This window comes from Mauremys mutica, chromosome 1 (assembly GCF_020497125.1).
Source record: "Mauremys mutica isolate MM-2020 ecotype Southern chromosome 1, ASM2049712v1, whole genome shotgun sequence".
In the NCBI taxonomy this organism is placed as follows: Eukaryota; Metazoa; Chordata; order Testudines; family Geoemydidae; genus Mauremys; species Mauremys mutica.
This window is the reverse complement of record NC_059072.1, coordinates 63,519,931-63,543,980: the sequence shown is the minus strand read 5'-3', so window position 1 is coordinate 63,543,980 and position 24,050 is coordinate 63,519,931. Positions and strand designations below refer to the sequence as shown.

The 24,050-nt window shown below is 45.2% G+C and overlaps 1 protein-coding gene across 2 annotated transcripts in view; it reads right to left on the bottom strand.

The window, feature by feature from the left end:
• Positions 1-19,066, bottom strand: part of LEMD3 (LEM domain containing 3) — a 67,920-nt gene extending 48,854 nt beyond the window's left edge. Inside the window, exons 1-2 of one of the 2 annotated variants that reach the window (XM_044978297.1) lie at positions 18,756-19,066; positions 17,471-18,644 (exon numbers count right to left, since the gene is read on the bottom strand). In XM_044978297.1, the coding sequence (XP_044834232.1) occupies positions 17,471-18,644; positions 18,756-18,974 (1,393 nt within the window). In that variant the 5' untranslated portion in view covers positions 18,975-19,066. Of the gene's footprint in view, positions 1-17,470 lie in introns of both variants that reach the window. The other variant, XM_044978291.1, reaches the window with a different exon arrangement.
• Positions 19,067-24,050: the final 4,984 nt, after the last annotated feature.

The window sequence follows — 24,050 nt, the reverse complement described above, 5'->3', positions numbered from 1 at the left end:
TACTGTTGCCAGCACTTGTTGACTGAGGGAAGAAAGAACTAAATTTGATTCCAAACTTCTGCCTAGACACAGTGCCTTCTCTCATGTCCAACAGGATCATGAAAGTGCAACTGTCAGTTTTACAGTTATTCCTAACAACAATGGCATGTACAGCAGCAGTCATCTGTGGCTACAAGGGATAAGAACAACTTTTTTTTTAAAAGAGCCTCACCAGGTTTTTACAACAGTCTCAAACATTAACCAAGGACTTTGCTAATCCTGTACAAGAAGCATGAAACTGAAATTATTCCTGTCTTTCATTAACTATCAGGCTCCCACCAAATCAGCTGGGCAAGCACTATCAGCCAAAATTTGCCATCAAGTACTCCCACACAGTTCCCACTGATCAGTGGAAATTGCACACAAGTTTTTGGAGGGCACAACTCTCCTACAGAAGAAACAGACCAACATGAATTTCACAATTCTGCACTAAATTTAAGTCCCTGGAAATTCTCAGTATCTCCTCATAGAAATACCAGTATGTATACAACTATCCCTCTATGCTGCGTGCATATTTACATATATATACACACACACATACTCAATAAGAAAAATATGCTGACATTACACACAAAGTAGAACAGAAATAAGAATACTATTAAAAGTCAATGCCGAGTCATTATTCTTTCATACTCCTGTCTCCTTTCATATCCTTTCAGATATGGTAGCATCTTTAATTCCACCCTCCAGGCAAGGAATCAGAATCTCAGCTTATTCTGTTGAGAACAGAATGTTCATTGAACACCACTGAGCATGCAATGCACAAAAGACAAATGGAAGATGAGTCCATGAGAAACATGGAGGAAGAATACGACTAAGGAAGAGGACAAAGGAGGCTGACAGATGACAGAATGGAAGCTCCCCCACTTCAGGGATTAGGAGAGGCCCTTCCAAGCCATCAACACAGAAGTTGTGAAACCTGCCTGTAATGTTTTATTATATGTTCCATTTGTCTGTTTTGTGTTTACCACAGAATTATAAAGGGATCATTCAAGCAGGCATTACTTGCACATATGCAGGAAAGGGGCAATAGCTTCAGATAACGCTACCCATTTACCAGTACTTAAAGAACAATGCAGGAGTCAAAGACCTTTGGAGTGGATAAAAAGACAGCCCCTGAAGGACAGAAAAGGGGTGGGGGGGGCAGGCTTCTGGGGAGCAGACTAAACCCCAATCCCCAGATCATATAATCATAGACTTTAAGGTCAGAAAGGACCATTATGATCATCTAGTCTGACCTCCTGCACAACGCAGGCCACAGAAACTCACCCATCCACTCCTGTATCAACCCTGTGTCTGAGCCATTGAAGTCCTCAAATAATGGTTTAAAGACTTCAAGGTGCAGAGTATTCCAGCAAGTGACCCGTGCCCCACGCTGGAGAGGAAGGTGAAAAACCTCCAGGCCTCTGCCAATCTGCCCTGGAGGAAAATTCCTTCCCAACCCCAAATATGGTGATCAGCTAAACCCTGAGCATGTGGGCAAGACTCACCAGCCAGACACCCAGGAAAGAATTCTCTGTAGTAACTCAGATCCCACCCCAGCTAACATCCTATCACAAGCCATTGGGCATATTTCCTGCTAATAGTCAAAGACCAATCTCATTATACCATCCCCTCCATAAGCTTTTCAAGCTTAGTCTTGAAGCCAGATGTGTCTTTTGTCCCCACTACTCCCCTTGGAAGGCGGTTCCAGAACTTCATGCCTCTGATGGTTAGAAACCTTCGTCTAATTTCAAGTCTAAATTTCCTGATGGCCAGTTTATATCCATTTGTTGTGTCCACATTGTTACTGAGTTTAAATAATTCCTCTCCCTCCCTGGTATTTATTTCTCTGATATATTTGTAGAGAGCAATATATCTCCCCTCTGCCTTCTTTTGGTTAGGCTAAACAAGCCAAGCTCTTTGAGTCTCCTTTCATAAGACAGGTTTTCCATTCCTCAGATGTTGGGATGTATGGGAAAACTAGCCCTTAGATAAACATACGTGTATAGATCTTTTATTGTGTTAAAAGCCTCCCTCTTGATATACTTGTTCCCACTGTTGAGATTAAATACTATGGGCTGACAAGGTTTTGTGTCTCTGTATTCACCAGTGATCACAGCTGCCCTAGGAAAGAACTGCAGGTAACTGAACCCAGTCAGATCTGCTGAGCAATCATCGTTGGTAAATAGGCACTGTTGCCTGGGATCCAGTCAGAGTGGGAGAATCATGAGATTCCACAGAGAAGCGAACACCTGAATGGAAGCATTCAGAGACCAGAAGAGGATAAAAGGCACAGCTAGTCCTGAGAACCATGGCAGAGGCTCATTGTGCATTTTAAATTGAATTCTGAAGTTGTAATAATCATAGTAGGAAGCAGCCCACCCACTATTTGTATAACAGCTCAAAAGTCAGAAGCCCTACACAAGTGAGGGTTTTTTTTTTATTTTTTAATCTCATGATTTGGGGAGGTCTGATACATGATTTTTTAATGTTTGTATTTGACAATACTGCTTCTATTGCCCTCTCATTCCCCAAACACAATCCTTAATTTTCTTTTCTCCCCTCTATCCCAGCTCCTAAAAAGCTGCAGGAAAAGGGAAACTAGCATGCATACTCCCCAAACAAGCAAAGCTCCAAATTCCCGTAGGCCTGGTCTACACTGGGGGAGGGGGAATCAATCTAAGTTACGCAACTTCAGCTACGTGAATAACGTAGCTGAAGTCGACGTACTTAGATCTACTTACCATGGTGTCTTCACTGCGGTAAGTCGATGGCTGACGCTCCCCCATCGACTCCGCCTGCACCTCTCGCCCTGGTGGAGTACCGGAGTAGACAAGAGAGCGCTTGGCAGTCGATTTATCGCATCTAGACTAAACGCGATAAATCGCGCCCCACCCCCGCTGGATCGATCGCTGCCCATCGATCCAGCCAGTAATGTAGACAAGCCCGTAGTAAGTCAGCCTCAGCCTGACAAACTTCCCATGGCTCACCAAAACAAAGGACCCTCTGAGGAAAACCATGGGAAGTTCACTGACCCAAGACTGCCAGCAACCACCATTCTGAAGTTGGGGGAACCAGGAAGAGAGAAGCAGAGATTGTGAGAATTTGTATGTGAGGGTGACATCTAATGCTTAAACATTAGGAGTGGAATTTTCAACCATTCATTGACTTCACTGGGCACACTTAGGTCCACATCAGTGATGCTGAAAAATTCCACCCTGTAATCTTGTTAGGAAATTAATACACAGAAAATTGATTTATGAAACAGTTAAGGTTCATATATAACATTTTTGTAATATCAAGGAAATGAAGAGTTAAGCCCCACAACAGCATAATTGCTCTATTCCTCTCCCAGGCACACATCTTGCCACTATCACAACTACCATCCATCACAGGCACACACTAATCTAATTTTGCTCTCCTCCCCCAACTCAGGGATGTCAATTCCACAACCCTCTGTCTTCCTGCGAACTCCCTTTTACTATACACTACCTCCCTATACAACCAAGTTTTGCGGAAAAAATCTATTGAAGAGATATGTGCAGAAGAGTGAAATAAGAGGTTTGGGGGGATGTGATGGAGTTAAAGGACACTACTGGACACAGGAAGCCCAGCCCCTCCAGCCCTACAGTGGAGCATTACACTCCAAGTGGAGAAAGGGCAGAAAGGAGAGCAACTCAGCTCAGAAAGGAGAGGAGAACAAACCTACCTGGCTCCTGACAAGGGTGCCAGAGAAGCCTCCCCAAAGAACTAAGACTGTACGCCAACGATACTCAAGAGGCGGCCCATGGGCCAAATATGGCCCGCCAAGTCTTCCTCTGTGGCTTGCCAGCTCTCCTTAAAAAAGTTTATAATTATATTCATGAACACTGATGCGCTGCCTATCATTTGCCTATGACTTCTTTAGTAATGCTGGAAATGCTTAATTTGTAAAGAAAGAGGCGCTATAGCTCAAACCCTGGCATAAATTAATCAGTGACTGGTCGACTCGAGAGTGGCGGCTGCTGACCAGACACCCAGCTCTGAAAGTGGCATTGCTGCCAGCAACAGCACAGAACCAAGGTGGCAATACTATACCACTCTTACTTCTGCACTGCTGCTAGCGGCAGCGCTGCCTTCAGAGCTGGGTGGCTGGAGAACGTTGGCTGTTGGCCAGGAGCCCAGAGATGCCGGGGCTATAAACTGCCAAACCCTTCAAGTATCATTCTCAACACCTGCTTCTCTTTGGATAACATTGATACTAGCTAAAAAGAAAAAGCCTTTCCTGGATGCTGAGATTTTGAAGCTTGCAACATTGTCTTTTTAAAGCTTTTACAAGACATTTCAGCTGAATACAGTGACCTGTTGCAGCACAATGACCTTTGCTTGTTTTAAATTATATGATTTCAGCTATTTAAATCTGAAATTTCACAGTGTTGTAATTGTAGGGATCCTAACCCAAAAAGGAGTTGGGGGAGGGGCAGGGAATGTCACGAGATTATTGTATGTGGTGTTGCGGTAATGCTACCCTTACTTCTGCACTGCTGCTGGCAGTAGCGCTGCATTCAGAGCTGGGCAGCTGGCCAGGAGCCCAGTTCTGAAGTCAGAGCTGCTCCCAGCAGCAGCACAGAATTAAGGATTGCATGGTATGATATTGCCACCCTTACTTCTGCACTGCTGCTGGCGAGGCACTGCCTTCAGAGCTGGGCGCCCAGCCAACCGTCGCCACTCTCCAGCCATCCAGCTCTGAAGGCAGTGCAGAAGTAAGGGTGGCAATACCATGACTCTCTCCCTAAAATAACCTTGCAACCCCATGAAACTCCCTCGCTGGTCTCCCCTATGAAATCTGAATAGTATAGGGTAAAAGCACACAAAAGACCAGATTTCACAGAGGGAATATCAGATTTCGTGGTTCATGATGCGTTTTTCGTGGCCATGAATTTGAAAGGGCCCTCCTTACAGTCCATTTTAAAATGCAATTCTAACTATGGACTCACTACGAGGCACAAATTATTTGTACCTCTACCAAGCGATCTGAAAAGGAAATGGAAAATTAAAAAGAGAATAATAGGATGAGTTGAACCTCTGTTCTAAAACTAACAGAGCACATCACTGCCAGTTTCTTTGACACCAGTTCAAGTGATTTTCCAATATTTACTCATGTGGCTGCAAAATCAAGTGGCAAATACTATGTTCCAGAATTTATTTACAGGTACAGCTGTGATTTTAAGGTGCTAACATTAAATCTTAAGAGATTTAGAGGGATCTTTTCAGAAGTCCAGAGGACAGTTAGTTACCCAACTCTTTAGGACTTAAAATAGGAGTGATAATCCTAAAAAACAGGCTGCATAAGTGATTTAAGTCATATTTATTTTTTCCCTGTCCCAATGAGTTAGCCAGGTAACAAAGTCATATTTTTAAAAATATTTTGGAACCTAAAAGAAGCAAATGAAAAAATCTCGCTAGGAGCCTATCTGCATCTTCAGCCACCTAAATACCTTTCCAAATAATCTGGTCCAAAGTGACTGAGTAGATGTCTGACCCAGTTTATAAAAGTTAAGTTATTTAAGCACTAGCCAGAACGTTAGCTGTCTCCCTAGCACATGAACATATGCAGCCAAAGTTAATTTAGAAACAGCATGAAGAATAAGAAATTATTTTAAGACTACAGGAATTTGTCACTCACATTGCACCTTCTAATCAGCTTTCTTGGTTTACTATTTAGTTTTTTATCCATACCATTTTCACCTCACCCAAGTCTCAAACTCCTTTAATACAGTACTAGTCTTTTCAGATCTCTTCCATTGTCAGGTATCTTTTAACTAGACTGTTTATACCAATATTTGAAAAGGGATATTCAGTGTCTGAAATCCCAAAAGCTGGGACATATCAATCACCAGGCATAGCACTATGCCATATGCCATGCTTAGACTACAGCAGAGAACCTTAATTTTATTTTCTGTATTCTTTACAAGATAAATACTGGAACTGTCCAACATTCTGTTTTCTTTGACAAACAGGACGGTAGCTAAAACAACATGTTAACCTAAAAGCACAGCAATTTGGTTTGCATGGCTACTGCCCCACCCAAAGTACTTAAAATCTATCGGAAGTCAAAATTAAGATACTATGATGTACTGCGCATGCATATAGGTGACAACTAATTCTTGCTGATTCTTCCTGCACAACTTCTGAGATATAGAAAAGAGGTGTCCAAACAACTAAAACTCTTGTCCAGGCCCTCCCGCATCTCGCTTCTTGACTTCTGCAGCCTCCTCCTCCCTTCTAGTCTTGAAGAATGTCGTTTGGCCCATTTAATTCAATTCAACATGTTGCTGCAAATATTTCCTTGGCAAGTCATTCCAACCAGGTGCATCATTTCAGAAAAACTTGGGGGGAGAGAGGAACCAACGCATGGGGGGCAATTGCCCACCTTGCCCCATAGCAAGCAACACCCCTGATTCCAACCACATCATCATCCCCTTTCGTCACACCCCTCTGACTATTCTTTTTCCATTGCAAAAACAAAAGCTACCGATCTTCATTTTTAAAGCCCTTCATAGCTCAGTTTTCCCCTATGTTTTAGGTCACACATTTTCAGACCTTCAATCCCAATGCCTCTGCTCCACCAAGGCTGCCACCCTTAATTGCCTTTTATTCCGGTTTTCCCCTTCAACACCTTCACATGCACCTTATGCATAGAAGGAGCTCCCCCCAAAAAATCCACAAAGTCCCTACACGGTTGTTCTTCAGATACCTCCTTAAAATTCACCTCTGTTGTAATATCTACGAACACTTGAAAGCAGTTAAGCAACTAGTGTGCTGGGACCACTCACTGCCCATTGCTATCAGTGTAATGAGTTTACCATTACCTTGTGCTCCTCTAGTCTGAGTTGTACCATCCTTTTCCTCTCACCCCAGACCGCACTGTATTCTTGTCATAGCTAGGTGTACGCTTTGGGGCAGGAGCTGTCTTAATATTGCATGTACAGTGCTTAGAACAATGGAGCCCCATTGTTCTTACTACCCACCCCTAGACACACCACAATACAAATAATAACTGTGGCAATACCTTCTGTTTTTTTCCTTTTCAAAATAGTATTTCAATGGGTTGTTGGAATGGACTTGTTAAATTAGGGAAAAAGACATCTCAGCGTTTGTGATTATGCTTACAGTAGGCCAGCATGCTTATAACTGAAGAACACTGGTGAAGGACAAGGGTTGGTATTTGACATTATTTGAATGGTCAAAAGATTGATCATATATTTACAAGCACTAATTTATTAGCTGCAACAAAAGTAACAAAAAAGTAAGACTTTATGGTCTGCAGTAGGCATAACCTTAGATATATACTTATGTCTAATTAAAAAAATTACTTATTAACTCAGAATAATGCAAAAGTTAAATGAAGTTCTAAAATATGAAAGAATTACCTTTCTAAAAGTGTTATGTCAGCATTTACATGTGAATATTATTCAAGACTGAACAGTTACAAAAAAAATTAAATTAAACAAACAAACACTGCAACTGTAAAAAGTTGTTTTTAAATGAAAATATGCAGGCCAACTCTTCGGTCAGCTTGATTGTGTGCATCTTTTCTCTGTATGTTGGGGGATGTTTAATGACAGAATCTTCCTCTCCCTCCCCTATCCCTTCTGAGTTCATTATGTATGTTTGAGTAGTAAGTTTAGACTGTAGGCTCTTCAGGGCAGGGAGCAAGTCTTTAAAACTTGATTAATGTGCTTTGTGAACTGTCAGGTTTATTGATGGCCTGATATTCAAATAAAGATATACATACATTTGTTCTAGAAGAGTCCAGACAATCAAGATGCTCAACTCTCAAGCAGTACACGTTTTCCCCCCAAAAGTTCGCTACATGCTAATACCAAGTGAGAGATCAAGACATGGCATCATGATGCAATTAAAAAAACCTGCTGACTACATGAAAGCATTTTCACTGGAACATTTGACAGTACCTGCCCATGGACAAATAAGCAGTCAATTGAACAGCTTGCCAAGCCAAGAAGAAACTTGTCAGTTAGAATCTTCTAAAGTTTTTTAGGAGAGTTACTCATTTGTACATTATGAATAATAGAACACTATCCTTTCAGTTCCTCTTAATTTCCATCTGCCCGCCAGGTTTTTGGTTAAAAGGGAACTTGCAACTGAAGTGTAAGGAAGAATGCCCTAGATTTCGCTGAACAAACTAAATAATCAGTGTAAAAGAAAGCATTCAGTAATTAAAGGAATACACTTTTCTTAAAGTGTTCAGTTTATTAAGGAATAAACCCCTCATCTCTATCCCAGTTATTAGGCAATTTTCACACATAATTGAAGTACCACAAGCAGTATTTTAAAATCGGTAACACCTTCTAAAAGCATGGTATTTTGCACCTGCATTCTTTGTGCTTACACAAGAATGCAGGTGCAAAATACCATGGCGAAGATAGAAGACTGCCATGATAGATTCACCGCCAGGTCCCCTATTTCTTAAATTTGTAAGTACACCCATAGGAACATCCCTGAATAACTTCATTACTTTTACAACTTGAAGAATGACAGAATATCATCTTTTAGAAGAAAGCGATCTCTTCTTACTCTATCAGAGCATAAAACAGATTCTTTGTATTCCAAGCAAAACTATCTCAAACTGGTACAGCTTCTTAACTCTGCATCTCATTTAGATCAGCTTGTCTAACTTTTCTAAAAATATTTTTAAAGCTTTTTCTTTTACATTTTAGATTTCAAGGCCAGAAGGGACCATTGTGATCATTGGTCTGATCTCCTATAAAACAAGCCAAATAATTTCCTCAAAATAATTCCCAAAACATAAAAAAATCTTGATTTAAAAATGGTCACCATGAACCACGGTAAATTGTTCAAATGTTTAATTACACTCACTGTCAAAAATTTACGCTTTATTGTCAGTCAGAAGTTGAAGCTAGACAAATTCAAACCACTGGATAGTGTTATACCTTTCTTTTCTACACTGAGGAGCCCAAATATCTCATAATGTTCCCCAGATACTTATAGACTGTAATCAAGTCAGCCCTTAACCTTTTCTCTGTTAAGCTAAACACATTAAGTCCTTGAATCAAATCACTGTAAGACCATAAGGCATGTTTTCTAATTCTTTAATCATTCTCAGGGCTCTTCTCTGAACCCTCTCCAATTTATCAACATCCTTTCTGAATCATGGGCATTAGAAGTTGACACAGCCTTGGTCTATGTTACAGAATTAGGTCGACATAAGTCAGCTTACGTTGACCCAACTCTGTAAGCGTCTTCACTAAATGGTAGCTTGCACCAATGTATCTCACCCACTACACCGATTTAACTCCACCACCGCAAGAGGCATAGTGCTTAGATCAATGTAATTAGGTAGATACAGTGTCAGTGTAGACACTGCGTTGCTTACATCCATTCATGAGCAGCAGGAATAAGAGGCTTGGGAAGGCTAAACCTTCCCAAATAGGCAAGAAATGCCAGATGCAGTGCACCTCCCCTGGGAGGAATGCTGGCTCGCCACCTTTGAAACGCCGCTGCTGGAAACTCCCAACAAGTGGGGAGCCACTAGCACCCAGCCAGGGCCACTCCCTGGGGCCCCACAAGGCCCTGCCTCCGCTCGCCTCTTCCCCCCACCCGCACCTCTCCGGGGGAGGGGGTGGAGAAGTGCAAGCCAGGGACCCTCAGAGCTGGGGCAGGGCCTCGGGATGGAGCAAAGTCAGAGCCTCAGGGGAAGCAAGGTGTGGGGCCACGGTCCCGGCACTGGTGCCTCCCTCACACTTCTAGGGAGCTTCCAGCACTCATGCACAGCCACCCCACCTACACATCCACTGTTGCTGTCCCACAATGCCCCACACTGACAGTTAAATCGGTCCAAGTGTTTCTGGTGAGGATGCACACCTCCACCACAAGGAGTGTAGTATGCAAAAGCTATTTAATTACTGTGGTGGCTATATGTCAACATAACTTAGGTCAACTTAATTTTATAGTGTAGACTTGCCCACTGTATTCCAACAGCAGACACACCAGTGCCAAATACAGAGGTAAAATAACCTCTCTACTTCTATTCAAGATTTCCCCGTTTATGCGTTCCAGGACTGCATTAGCTATTTTGGCCACAGAGTCGCACCATGACCCCCATATCTTTTTCAGAGTTGTTGCTTCGTAGCATAGAGCCCCCACCCTGCAAGGATAGCCTACATTTTGTTCCTAGATGTATAAGTCTAGCCATATTAAAACGCATGTTGTTTGCTAGTGCCCAGCTTACCAAACAATCCAGATTGCTCGGAACTGGTCACCTGTTGAGCTGTTCTCTTAATTATTTACTGCTCCCCCAATTTTGGGGTCAAGTGCAATCAGTAATTATTTTTCTTCCAGGTCACTGATAAGTGTTAAATAGCACAGGCGGTCAAGATAATTTCATCCTCTTTAGGCCTATGTGTTCATTTTCTGACTCAGTATTGGATCTTTGCTTACCCCACACACATTTTATTAACCAACAACAATTAATTTTTACTACTGTAAGCACTGCACTCAGACCTAAAGAGCAAAGTGATTTATTTTTTGATCAGCTTCACAATTCAGATAAATCGCCAGGTAGCTCCAGTTTCAAAATCATCTCATGGTAGAAAGTAGTCATGTAGAAAGCAAAAGATAATAGCATTATTTTCAGATAACAAATTGAGCTTATAGATGGTGATTTTAATAGATGGTTACAGTAAATTCCTTTCACTACATTCCTGCACAGCCCTGTTCTCCACCAATAAGTAGCACTTCACTCTACCTCTTATAAATCCAGTTTGCTCCCAAGAGTTCCAAAATGTCCGCAAACCTGAAGTGTTTAATCAAGGATTCAGGTTCCTGGTGAACTAACCCACACATGGCCCCAATATGAAGATATTCATTCTTGGCTCGGCTTCCCAATTCTTTGATTCAGAATTTTAGTCTACCTCTAAACAAGTCAATAACCCCAACAAGGAGCTAGACCAATGAGTCTCCACATCACATATCTTCTACTCTGCCACTTGTGAAATAAACTACAAAGTACTGATTGCATAAAGAATGTATATAGTGTTGTAGCCGTGTTGGTCCCAAGATATTACAGAGACAAGGAGGGTGTGGTAGCATATTTTATTGAACCAACTTCTTTTGGTAAGAAACAAGCTTTTGAGCTTATACAGAGCTCTTCTTCGGGACAAGAATAGCTGCATGTAAGCTAAAAGCTTGTCTCCCAACAACAGAAGTTGGGCACACCTTGTCTCTCTTATGTACAATCTACCACAGGGGTCGGCAACCTTTCAGAAGTGGCGTGCCGAGTCTTCATTTATTCACTCTAATTTAAGGTTTTGCACGCCAGTAATACATTTTAACATTTTTAGAAGGTCTCTTTCTACAAGTCTATAATTTATTACTGAACTATTGTTGTATGTAAAGTAAATAAGGTTTTTAAATGTTTAAGAAGCTTCAATTAAAATTAAATTAAAACGCTGAACCCCCGGACCGGTGGCCAGCACCCGGGCAGTATGAGTGCCACTGAAAATCAGCTTGTGTGCCGCCTTCGGCACATGTGCCATAGGTTGCCTACCCCTGATCTACCATATAAAGTCTCCAAATATATACTACTTTTATTTTAAGGTCTCATGTCCTCACTGCTTTTAGAGTGATGTGCCAGAGAGGTTATTTTCCAGCATGTTTTGAACTAGTTTAACAATTTCACTTTGCACTATACAATACTCTTCTTTTTCTTATTTTGCCAACAGAAACCTTACTATGCACTCAAGACTTATTTGCTGGAGGGGAGGTTACATCTCTATAATCCTTATCTGAATTTCCCATTCTTTTACTGTGAAAAAACACAAGAAGTTAACTCAACTGAATTGTCTCATTAGACTGACCTCACATTTCATAAGGGAACTCGCATCTTTTCATGGATTTATACCTGCTCCTGTATTTTCCACTCCATGCATCTGACGAAGTCGATTCTAACCCACGAAAGCTTATGCCCAAATAAATTTGTTAGTCTCCAAGGTGCCACAAGGACTCCTAGTTGTTTTTGCTGATGCAGACTAACATGGCTACCACTCTGAAACCTGTCAAGATAAGCAGTCACTTGAAGTGCTTGGCAGTTCATGCAGAGACACTTAACAGCTATATGTATTCACAGTATCACAGCTGGATCACTAACATCCCACTGGCTCCAAAGAGTAAATGCTGTCATGAGCTAAAAGTTTTATACAGTTCAGCAAAAAATGGATTTCACCTTTACTGGCTTACATATTTTGGAGTGAGTTAGATTTTACTGAGGCTAAGGAACAAAAACGTACATGAAAGTGAAAGATGCGTATGCATTGTAAAAAGTAAGTTTTTGTGTTTTTCGGTATAAATCACACAGCACTTTACTCATTCCTTGAGGATTCCCAGTTGTGAGAAACAACTGAATACAAGCCAAAAAAAAGTTATGCCAAAAATGCTCTAGTCTGAAATTAAACCCTCTCATTGCTATGCTTCGCAACAGGAGTGTTTCTTGACACAATGACGTGAACTACGAGAAGAGATAGGGCCACTTTTGAGGGAGAGCTCAAAATAATATTTAAAATAACTTGTTTCTTTAAGATGTAATTCTGGTGCAAAGTTACAGACATAGCTTAAATGTAATTTACAAGTTTATGGAATATTCCAACTATGCATTTTTTTTAATAGTTTGGGGGTAGGAATAGAAAGATGCTAAGGCTTTTTGAGAAAATGAGAACTGAAAGATGACAGTCAGATAGTTTTTGAAGTTCAACCACTCAATGCCCAGTCATATACTAGAGACTAATTTAATGTGCACACCACTTACAGAGGACACGAGAACTTATGCACTGTTTACAAGTCACTTACTTCATGAAAGAGTTAGTGCTTGCCACTTTTCTAATCAAAGTGTTGAACAGGGTTTTAAAAAAAGAAAAAAAAATAAAAGAAAAAAGACTAACCACCTCTTACTATATCTTACACTCAACAGAAAAAGCACTCTCTCAGTACCTAGATTATTAGGTGAAGAAAATTACACCCAGCAAAAACTTAATTTCATTTCACTGGGGGGGGGGGGGGGAAGAGAACCACACTATTTGACTGACTATTCCAGCTATACAGGAAAAGTGTTACTCAAACAGTGATGTCCAACTTGTGGCCTTTAAGAGGTGACAAGAAAATAGGTATTTGATTATTAATTCTAAGTATGTGCCCTGAGATATACTGTACTATTTTGAAAAGAAAATGTTGAATCGACCCTGTCACTATGGGGAGGAATATAGATGACATCCCACAGAACTATAGGAGCCACCAGGCTCCTGCAGGAGAGAGCCAGACTGGCTCTATCTGAGCCTAAGAAGCACCTGACACAGCCATCCAAGGCAGCAGGAGAGAGAGAAAAAGAGAAGCTGAGAACAAATAACCAGTTACAGGTTCCACAATTCTCTGCCCAAGTCAAAACTGGAGTAGCCTGGAGGCTGCTGGTGCTAGTTGGCAATAGTTACCCAGGGACCATACACTAGCTGGAAGTAGCCAAAGCATGTTATGCTCCACTCAGATGATTTCCTGCCCTGAACTTGCCCCCATGCCAGAGGCTGTGGAGAAAAACATGCAGGACTGGCTTTATAGTTAGAACCCTGCAAATCCGCAGATATCCACAGACCATTTTTGCTGATCACAGATGGATGCGGATCCAAATTTTATATCTAAAGCACTGCAAATCTGCAGATATCCGCAAAAATGATCTGCGGATCAGATGCGCACAGGCTCTATTTATAGTCCTCTAGGGGCTCCCCCTCATCAGAGGGGTCTCCAGCAGAGAACGTACAGGTGGTTTCTGCTGCCTTTCTACCACCTAGACCAAGGGTCAGCAACCTTTCAGAAGTGGTGTGTCGCATCTTCATTTATTAACGCTAATTTAAGGTTTCGCGTGCCAGTAATACATTTTAATGTTTTAGAAGGTCTCTTTTTATAAGTCTATAATATATAACTAAACTATTGTTGTATGTAAAGTAAATAAGGTTTTTAAAACGTTTAAGAAGCTTCATTTAAAATTAAATTAAAAATGCAGAGCCCTCCGGACTGGTGGCCAGGACCCGAGCAGTGTGAGTGCCACTGAAAATCAGCTTGCATGCCGCCTTTGGCACGCGTGCCATAGGTTGCCTACTCCTGACCTAGACAATGCAAAGGAAGCAGAATAAGACCAGCAGCAAAGAGTCTTGTGGCACCTTATAGACTACCAAGTTTTGGAGCATGAGCTTTCGTGGTCACCCACGAAAGCTCATGCTCCAGAACTTGTTAGTCTATAAGGTGCCACAGGACTCTTTGCTGCTTTTACAGATCCAGACTAACACGGCTACCCCTCTGATACTTGACAGAATAGGACCAAGCATTGATTGTGACCCCCTTTACCTTTTTTGACATATTTGCTCAGTGTGAGGGCTGAACATATATCCTGCAGGATAGGTCCATCAATGGCTATTAGCCAGGACAGGCAGGGATGGTGACCCTAGCCTCTGTTTGCCAGAAGTTGGGAATGAGCAACAGGGAATGGATCACTTGATGATTACCTGTTCTGTTCATTCCCTCTGGGGCACCTGACATTGGCCACTGTCGGAAGACAGGATAATGGATGGACTAGATGGACCTTTGGTCTGACCCAGTATGGCCGTTCTTATGACACCACTGCTCTAAACTCTGATTCAAAAGAGAAGTAGCTTTCTTCCAAATACAAAAAGTTCAAGATACGTTTACATACAATGTACTTTTTGTATAGTGATTGAGAAATCCAGCTTATGGTATATCCACACTCTGGAGACTATATAGGCATAGCTAGGTCACTACAGCTATGCCAGCATAACTCTGTAATGTAGCCAGAGCCTACACTGATGAAAAGGTTTACCCCCTTCTCCCCATTGAGTTAGGACTATCACCCTCCCAAGCAACAGTACCTACATCAATGAAAATTTTCTTTGGACCTAGCTGCGTCTACATCGTGAGTTAGGTTGGCACAGCTATGGCACACCCTGACCAATGTAGCTATGTCAACCTAACTTTGTAAACTAGACCTCAGTCTTCAGGAGGGCTCGTAAAATGCATTTGACTGTTCACCAGTGGGAAACTTGCCCATCAAAATCTTCAGAATTTAATACTTTTGTCTTTTATTAAAAACTTCAATGAGAATTGTGGTGTTCAGCATCACTTAATAAAAAGAGACAAGTTTCTAGCCATTATGGTTATACATTACAGGGATATGTTCCTGAGTATTCAGTCTATTCCAGTGTGTTGCCTTATGTTCACAGCTTTCCCAAACAGCAGAAGACTGCCCAGTTTCACTGCAGCTCTTCTGAGCCATGTGGGTAGCAATAAAACTGACAAACATACCTATTACTCTGCTGCTGCTTGAGAAGGCCACTGTCAGCAGTAGACCATAAAAATGGCAGAGCAACTGCTACATCCCCTTCCACAGGCAAAAGACTAGTGTTGGGGGGGGGGGCGGGGGGCTCTTTCCCATTCCAGAATAGAAGAAGGATTCAAAATATATCGGACAACTATTTGCTGTTGCAAGAGCCCCAATAGGTTCCAGGGATAAATTAATACTTTGTATTGCAGTAGCACCTAGAGGCCTCAATCAGGGATTAGGGCCCCATTGTGCTAGGGCACTGCACACACACAAGGAAATACACATTTGCTATATTCTAATATATTCATCTCCCTACATCTATTGTATCTGTGTCTTGAATTAGTTTGTCTATCTAGTCTGCAAGCAGTTTATGGCACGGATTACACCTCCATCTGTTTTCCATGTTACACGCTTACTTCAACTAAGGATATATGCAGCCTTTCACCTCAGTCACTTCCAAGACCAGCATAAAACACTAATGACTACATATTACCATCTAACTGTTGCTCACTCTCCTTAAGACAAGATTCTGTCATCTTTTTAATTTCTAATGAACAGCTGTCCAGATAAAGAAAATACCACTACAGTTAATAGATAGTTTTGATGCCCATTTCAGGGAGGCCAAGAGTTGAATTAGCATGATTCAGCACCCTGAGATGATACATTTCCATTTTTGTACCCGTTTTGTGGTTACAGAATGGCAGTTTCTAAATTAATTTTAAGTCATTTTTAAAAGTTACTTCCACATATTTGAGAAGTCAAAATAGGTATTATGTGAAGACTTAAAAGGCTGCTATGATGCTCAAATTAAGGCCTCAACCTGTATTTTATACAGGATAGTCAATCTTAAATTTAGAACAAGATCTCTGCTAGAAAGCACTAACTACATCACATCAACCTAGAGCAGTGGTTCTCAAACTTATTTGATCAGGACCCCTCTCTGTAGTTGTTTACACCCCAGCCCCTCACACACAAATACGCACCACCACCCAGCTCTGAAGGAAGACCAAAGAGCAGTGGCTGCTGGCCAGGCACCCAGTTCTGAAAGCAGCGCCAGGCCAGCAGCAGCACAAAAGTAAGGGTGGCAATGTGGAAAAAAAATTATATTCATCAATATCGCTTTTCACAGAAGACTTATCACCCCATTGCCACCCTTACTTCTGCACTGCTGCTGCCAACCCAGGGCTAACAGCTGGAGCCCACAACCTCCAGGTGAGGACTGCCTGCGGGGAGGTGGGGGGGAGATGAGATCCTGAGCCACCTCTTGGTGAGTGGGGAGGAGGAATCTGAGCTTGGGTGGCGGTGCTGCAGCTGTCAGCCCCAGGGCAGTGGAGCTCTGGCTGTACCCTTTATCCCCACATCGCGTGTGTGCATGGCCCTTCTGCATGAGCCCTAGCATACTGAAGCTGACAGACAAAGCTCTTCCCAAAAAAGCACACAGCTCATGCCTCCCTTGACACATTCCTGCACCTCCCTTGGGAGGCCTACCCCATAGTTTGAGAACCACTGAACTAGAGCAAAAACCAAACCTTTTGCAGCATAACCTCATTTGTGAAAATATCATCCTATGCTTCATTTGATTACACAGCTTCACTTTTGTATTAAAACTGAATCTGCATTACTATTTGGATCAAAGACATCTGAATGCAGATGAATCTTACTGAGATCATACCAACATAAGGCCTTACCACCTAATTTTTCTATTGACCTTTCATAAGCTGAGTTGTCATAAAACAAATATGAAAGTGCTTAATGAAACGGAAAAGTCATGCTAGATAGACAGGTGTCAACAGGTTAGAGCAGGAGATTGAGTCAGGTTCTACACACAGTTGTCAAATAGACTCATGGGTCACCTTGAGCAAGTCATAATCCTTCTGTGCCTCAATTTACACATCAGGAAGTGGGAACACTACTTACCTATACTACAGATGCACTGGGAAGATTATGCTGTCAAGACCCTGAAGTGAAAAGTGTTAAAGCACAAAATAGCACCGGGTAAGTGTATGCCCCATTACAATAAGAGACCCCCCTTACCCTTGAGCTAATACTTACTGTTGACTTCCCCATGCTCGGCTACTCCCGAACCTCTCATTCTCACGTACATGAGTCCCAGTATCAGAAAAAACAAGCATGCAGCAGTTAAGAGAAACATGGACAGGTAATGTGCACTGAAGCCTCCGGTGGTGGATACCTCCTCTCTCTTGAACTGTTGGAGAAGCTCCTCCTCTGGCTCAGAAAGCTTTTGCTTATAGGTGTTTTTCAGGTAGGTGTGATTAGAGCCCGTGTGGTTGGAGTGATTGATTCTAAGGGAAGAGGGGGTGGCAGCACCCAGGGGGAGGCTGTTGGTAGCTGAATAAATCCTGGGTTCAATATTAAAGCCACCAGCAGCGCCGCTGAGAACATGATTATTGGCTGCTTTCCTAACAGTGCCCAGAGGGTCACTGCTTTTGCTGCTGTCCATGTCTGTGAGCTGCGGCAGTAGCAAGAGTGGAGGGGAATTCTTGGAGGAGGTGCTGCGGTATCTGGGGATGGAAGGGCTGGTGTCCAAGTTTTCACAATCTCCCCCCCTCCTCACCGCTGCCTCCTCCTCCTGATTTCTGCCCCTGTCTAGACTTCCAGCAGCAGCCGCCTCCGCCCTGTCATTCATTGCGATTACACCAGCACCGCCGCCTCCTCCAGCCCTTTGCTGGCCCGTCTCCATCATGCCAGCGCCGGCTGCAGCACATTTGCTAGCCGTGATTGGGGCAGGAGATTTGCTCAAGCTCCGTCTGCCCCGGTGTTGGCGGGGTGCTGTCTCCTCCTTCAATACCTGCTGCTTGGCTCTCCCCCCCTCCTCCTCCGAGTCGGAATACTCGGCCCTGCCGCCAAGGGAGGGGTGCCTATTACCATTCACAGTCCGGTTCTTCCACTGCCGCTCCTCCCCGTCCTCTTCCTCCGCTCCTTCCCCAGGCTCCCGCATGCCCTGAGTCTGGGCCTCCGCCGTGGCCGTCGGTCTCCTGGCCACCGCCCCCCACCAGGCACTGGGCTTCCTCCTGCCCGCCTCAGGGAGGAAACTGTTCCTCTCGCTGCAGGCTCCATGGGAGGCTGAGGGCCTCAAGCCGCGGACTGGGGGCGACGCCCGCTCCCTCCGGCTGCTGCTGCTGCCGCCCCCGGCGCCGGCCTGGCTCCTGGGACTGGCCTCCACATCCGACTCGTCCGAGCTGAAACCCAGCAGCACTTTGCCGCCCCCGGCAGGGGGTGCTGCGCGGCTCCGGCTGCCCCCGCCTGCGCCGCCCGGCAAGTAGGGCTGGTCGGGGCTGGCCAGCCGGGCCCCCATGCCCGGGGCCGCTCTGCCGCCGCCTTCGCCCGGCGCTGCCCCGGCCCCCGTGTTATTGTTGTTGCTGTTCCGGGTCTTGTTGGCGCTGCCGCGGGCTCCGGCCCGCTCGTCCTCCCGCAGTTTCTTCAGCTTCTTCAGGTAGACGGGCCGGGTGCTCTCGGTGACCGGCCCTGGGGAGAGGCCGAAGCGCCTAAGCTCCGAGAACAGCTCCTCATCCGTGAGCTGCGCGGCCGCCGCCATGTTTCTCTGCCCCGCCGCCGCGGCGTTTCCTACCCACGCGCCGCGCCGCGCCGCTCTCCCGTCCCCGCCGGAACTGACGCGTGCGCACTAGACTGTGGCCTAGACCCGTCTGTCACCCTGGAAGCGCCGCCCCCCCCGCCGGAGACGCCAGCCAGACGGGAGCGGGAGGGGGACGCGTCCCATGCGCCGCGCTCCACGGCCTTGCGCTGGTGCTGGGCACAGGGGTGAATGACACCCACGTGCGCGCCCGTCTGCGAGCCGCGCGTTGCCATGCGCCAAGCGGGGCGACGCCGGAGGGGACGGAGCCGTGAGAGCTACTCCGTAGCGGAGGCTGCACTCGTTGCTGCCATTCTCTGACGTGCCTGGAAGGCGGCTGTTGGGCCGCCGGAGGAGGGAATGGTGTAGAAGGCTGGACTCCACCCAGCAAAGTTGTGTCCCCATCCTGCAGGCAAAAATCTGGGTGAGGTGGCATGGGGTAAATGGTGGACATATAAAGTAATCCCCCCTGCCACACGCCTGAAAATGGAGCCCTGGGTACAAGAATGAGGCAAGCTTAAATTTAGTACTAATTGCTCCATTAAAGCTGTAGCTGAACAGGTCTGATATAGGTGTGGATAAAATATCCTATCAGGATGGCAGGGGAGTTCAGTCAATGTAGATAATCTGCTTCCGCAAGCCTTTCGTTGACCTAGCCATGTCTACACAGCAGGCTTGGCTGCTTTAATTATGGTTATTATTAAATTAAGCTTTAATTATGAATTTTTCACACCCCAAGTGATGGATCTAGGTCAGGGATTGGCAACCTGCGGCACGCGAGCCGATTTTTACTGGCACGCTTTTGCCAGCCGGGGTCCCGGCCACCGGCCCCGCTCGCCCGCTGCCTGCCTGGGTGAACAGAATCCTAGGCCAGCATCGGGTTGAGTGGGGCCAACGGCCAGGACCCTGGCTGGCAGGAGCCGGCAGCCAGAACTCCAGACTGTCAGCTGGCTCAGCCGCTCATCCTGCCACTGGTCTGGGGTTCCATCCACCAGCTCCACTCATCCCACTGCCAGTGCAGGGTTCTGGCCGTTGGCCCCTTGCCAGCCAGGGTCCCAGTCCCGCTCAGCCCGCTGTCGGCCTGAATGGACGGAACCCCCAGCTGGCAGTGGGCTGAGCGGGGCCGGCAGCTGGGACCCTGGCTGGCAGGGGCCGGTGGGCGGAACCCCAGACCAGCAGTGGGCTGAGCAGCTCAGCGTGCTGACGGTCTGGGGTCCCGGCCGCCAGCTCCGCTCATCCCGCTGCTGGCCTGGATAGACGGAACCCCGGGCTGGCCGCGGGCTGAGTGGAGCCAGCAGCCGGGACTCCGGCTGGCAGGGGCCAGTGGACAGAACCCCAGACCGGTAGCAGGATGAGCTGTTCAGCCCGCTGTGGGTCTGGGGTTCTATCTGCCACCCCCTGCCAGCCAGGGTCCCTGCCGCCGGCCCCGCTCAGCCCGCTGCCAGTCTGGGGGCCCCTGTAAATGTAAAATTTATTACTGGTATGCAAAACCTTAAATTACTGAAGACTTGGCACACCATTTCTCAAAGGTTGCCGACCCCTGATCTAGGTCAATCTAAATTGTGTATGTAGACCAGGGCTGAGAGGCAGAGGGCAAGGCAATAAGGAGCTGTCTTCAGCATCTGTACCCGCCCCTCTAGACTCATTTCAACACAGAAGACTATTAGCTCTGAGGCTGTTCAACTTATGCTGGAGACAGGGCCAGACTAGGCAGGTGCTTAGAAGGTTTGAAGGCCTTTTATAATGGTGAGGATGATTAATCACTTTTGCCTCTCTTTCCATTCCTTACTAAGTAGAGCTCACCTGGAGCAGAAAATCAGCCCTATTGCTCTTTCAGGAGGAGCCCTTTCAAATAGCTCTTCTTCGACTGAAAAGCACTGTGTACATTTTAGGTATTGTCTTTATCGTCAGTTGTCATTTGCAACGGCCACAGAATCTTCTGTTTCCAACATTCCATCCCTATTCCTGCTGAATGAGGCAGGGGTGCTGGAACCATTGAACCAAACCGTAAACCCTGGATATAATGGAAACCACAAGGCAGGGGGAGCTTCCACACCCCCTGCACCTCTAGGTCCAGCACCTATGGAATGAGGAACCCCTCAACAATGATTCCCTTCCCTACAGTCTGAAATGCAGTGAAGAGGAACAGGAGTGCTGCAAGCCCAGTACTTGTCTCAGGCTGCTAGTAGCCCTGGCCAGCCCAGTAGTAGTCAGTTCCTCAGCGATCATTAGGGCTGGTAATTGGGCATTGCACTGCACTTTTGACTAATGTCAGTTTAATACTGATATATGTTGAGTTAAACCACACTGAAGCTGGTGAGGTTAACAGCTGCTTTTCATTCAGGTTAAATGAAAGAAACAATAGGGTGCCTAAACCAAACACAGAACACTGCCTAAAACATAGGCAGATGTAAATCTGTATGTCCCCTGAAGCCTAGAGAGAGATTTTGGACTAGGTGTGGTCTGAAAGGGTATGTCTACACAGCAATAGAACACCCATTGCTGGCCTATGTCAGTTGACTCAGGCTCTTGTGGCTCAGGCTGTGGGGCTATAAAATTGCAGTGTACATGTCCTGTTCTGGAATTGAGCCTGAGTCAGCTGACATGAGCCAGTTGTGGCTGTTGTACTGTAGTGTAGATATACCCAAAGAGGCTTGATGCTGTGAGCCAGGAAACTCTCTCATGTTGTTCTTTGTTAAGGAACAAAATTGCATAAAAGAAAATACCTGACTCAATCACCAGTTTCTCCTCCCAACAGGAACAACGTGGTGACTCCTCCAAACTCTTCCTTCCTGCACCCTGTGCTCCTCTCTTCAAGTTCCATGTCAATTGTTATATCTTCCCTTTTAACAATTTTTGTTGTTATGGATGGTAGAGCTGGACAACATTTTTCACACATAATTCTTTTTCCTCTGAAAATGCAGATTCTGATCACTCATAAAAAAACAAAAATGAAATTCTGAAAAAAAAACATTTTGGTTTTGACATTTTTTTATTCAAAATTCACTTCAAAATTTACTTCAATTTAATTTAAAAAATTAAAAAGGGGGGTAAAATATGAAACTGTGTTTTGGGTTGAACAAAATGTTTAATTAAACCCCAAACTTTCTTTTCCACTTTCTGTTTGTGGAAAAAAAAATTATTATTTTCGGTCAACCCAAAACATTTTTTCCAGTTATTTTGATTCAGCCAGCAAATTAAAAAAACAGTTATTGACATGCCTGCAAAAAAGACTGAAGCTACTTGCTGACTTTCTGGGGCCAGATGTTACTAGTACATAGCCATCAAAGGGACATGGACTTTACTATCAATCCATTGTGGTTTGTTAGGGTTCATAGTCTTTCAAGTATGCTAGTCTTCAAACTAGTCTCCTATTTCTTCTTTGGGTTATCCCTATTGGTGGAGGATTTGTTTCCACCGTGTTGTTGGCTTCATTCTATAGGTGGGCATCCTTTTGTTCCTCGGTATTGCACATGCACCTTTTTCTCTGACTCTCCTATTTCAGGACAACTGGTAGCTGAGACTCTCTGTGTCCTCCTGGTCCTGGGCTTGGCCCTGTTTGTCCAAGTGTGCCAGCTCTCTGTTGCTATTATACAGTTGTATTTGATTTAATCTCCACCACGGACCTGAGACTGTAGCTACTTGACCTGTGTTCCACAGAATTTTCGACTGTTGGCTTTTGCCATTGCTTTAAGTGACAATTTAATGGTTAAGCCAGAACTGCTCCCTTGTGCAAAGTAGCCTCAGGTCTTTGCTCTTTTGTTGTAAAGGGCTGTCTGCTTAGCTTGGCATTCTCTTAACTGCTTCTGTGTAGTGTTCATCATTCCTCTGCTGGACTGAAACACACTGCCTCTCATAGGAAGCAGAATCTTGGTTCTCCAGTCCACACCGAGGACCACCTGGGACACTTCAGAGCAGGGGGAGGAGGAGGAGGAGGAAAGCGACAGTGAGGGTACTGGGGTGTGGGAAGACACCCCAGAGTCCCTGGAGGCATGCAGCCAGGAGCTCTTCTCAAGCCAGGAGGAAGGTAGCCAGTCGCAGCAGCCGGTACTTGGTGGAGGACAAACAGAGGAGCAGGTTCCCGCTAAGCGGCTTTTATTTTCAGGGTGGAAATTTTTCGGGAGAGGAGGGAGGGTTAGGGTTGCATGCATGCATGCCTAGATGCGGAATAGTGCATTGATGTGGTCTATCACGTCGTGGTAATTGGCCTCGGTAATCTCTTCAAAAGTCTCATCCAGAGCGTGGGCAATGCGCTTGTGCAGGTTTATTGGGAGAGCCACTGTGGTCCTTGTCCCAGTCAGGCTAACACGTCCGCGCCACTGTACCGCGAGGGGTGGGGGATCATTGCTGCACACAGGCAAGCTGCATAGGGGCCAGGGCGGAATCCACATTGCAGTAGAAGACCCTCCCTTGCTTCCCAGGTGACCCTCAGCAGCAAGATATCTTCCAGGATAAAATCCTGTGGAAAATGTTGGGATAGTGTTCAGTGTAGGTGCCCCCTGCAGCTGTTTGCTCTCCCCAACACACAGAAACCCAGAGGACAGTACAGCCCTGAAACAATCAGTCCCCCTTACTCACCATTTCGAGGCTCCCATGGGTTATGTTCGCTCTCTTTGGGATGGGAAAATTATGCTATTGTGAAGACTGTATGTGCTCTCCTTACGTGCGGGGGAATTACTCTGTCTGGTACAAACAATGCTGCCTCTGTTAAGTATTGCATTTTGCCTTTACAGATGCAACCTTGAGATCTCGGCTGTCTGTGTTATCACCGGCTGAGAGGCTGCAAAACCTCCGGAAGAGACCGCGAAAAAGCAAAGACGACATGCTGCACAAAGTGATGCATCAATCTCTCACAGAGAATCAAAAAGCGCAGGAGTGGAGGGAGAGGGAAAGCAGGATCCGCAAGGAAAACGTAACGCACAGGAAGCAAAGCACGGAGCGGCTGATAAGCATCCTGGAGTGCCAAGTGGACTCTATCCAGGCGCTCATAGCCATGCAGACGGAGCACTACCGCCCCCACCACCCCCTGCACCCCTTGTC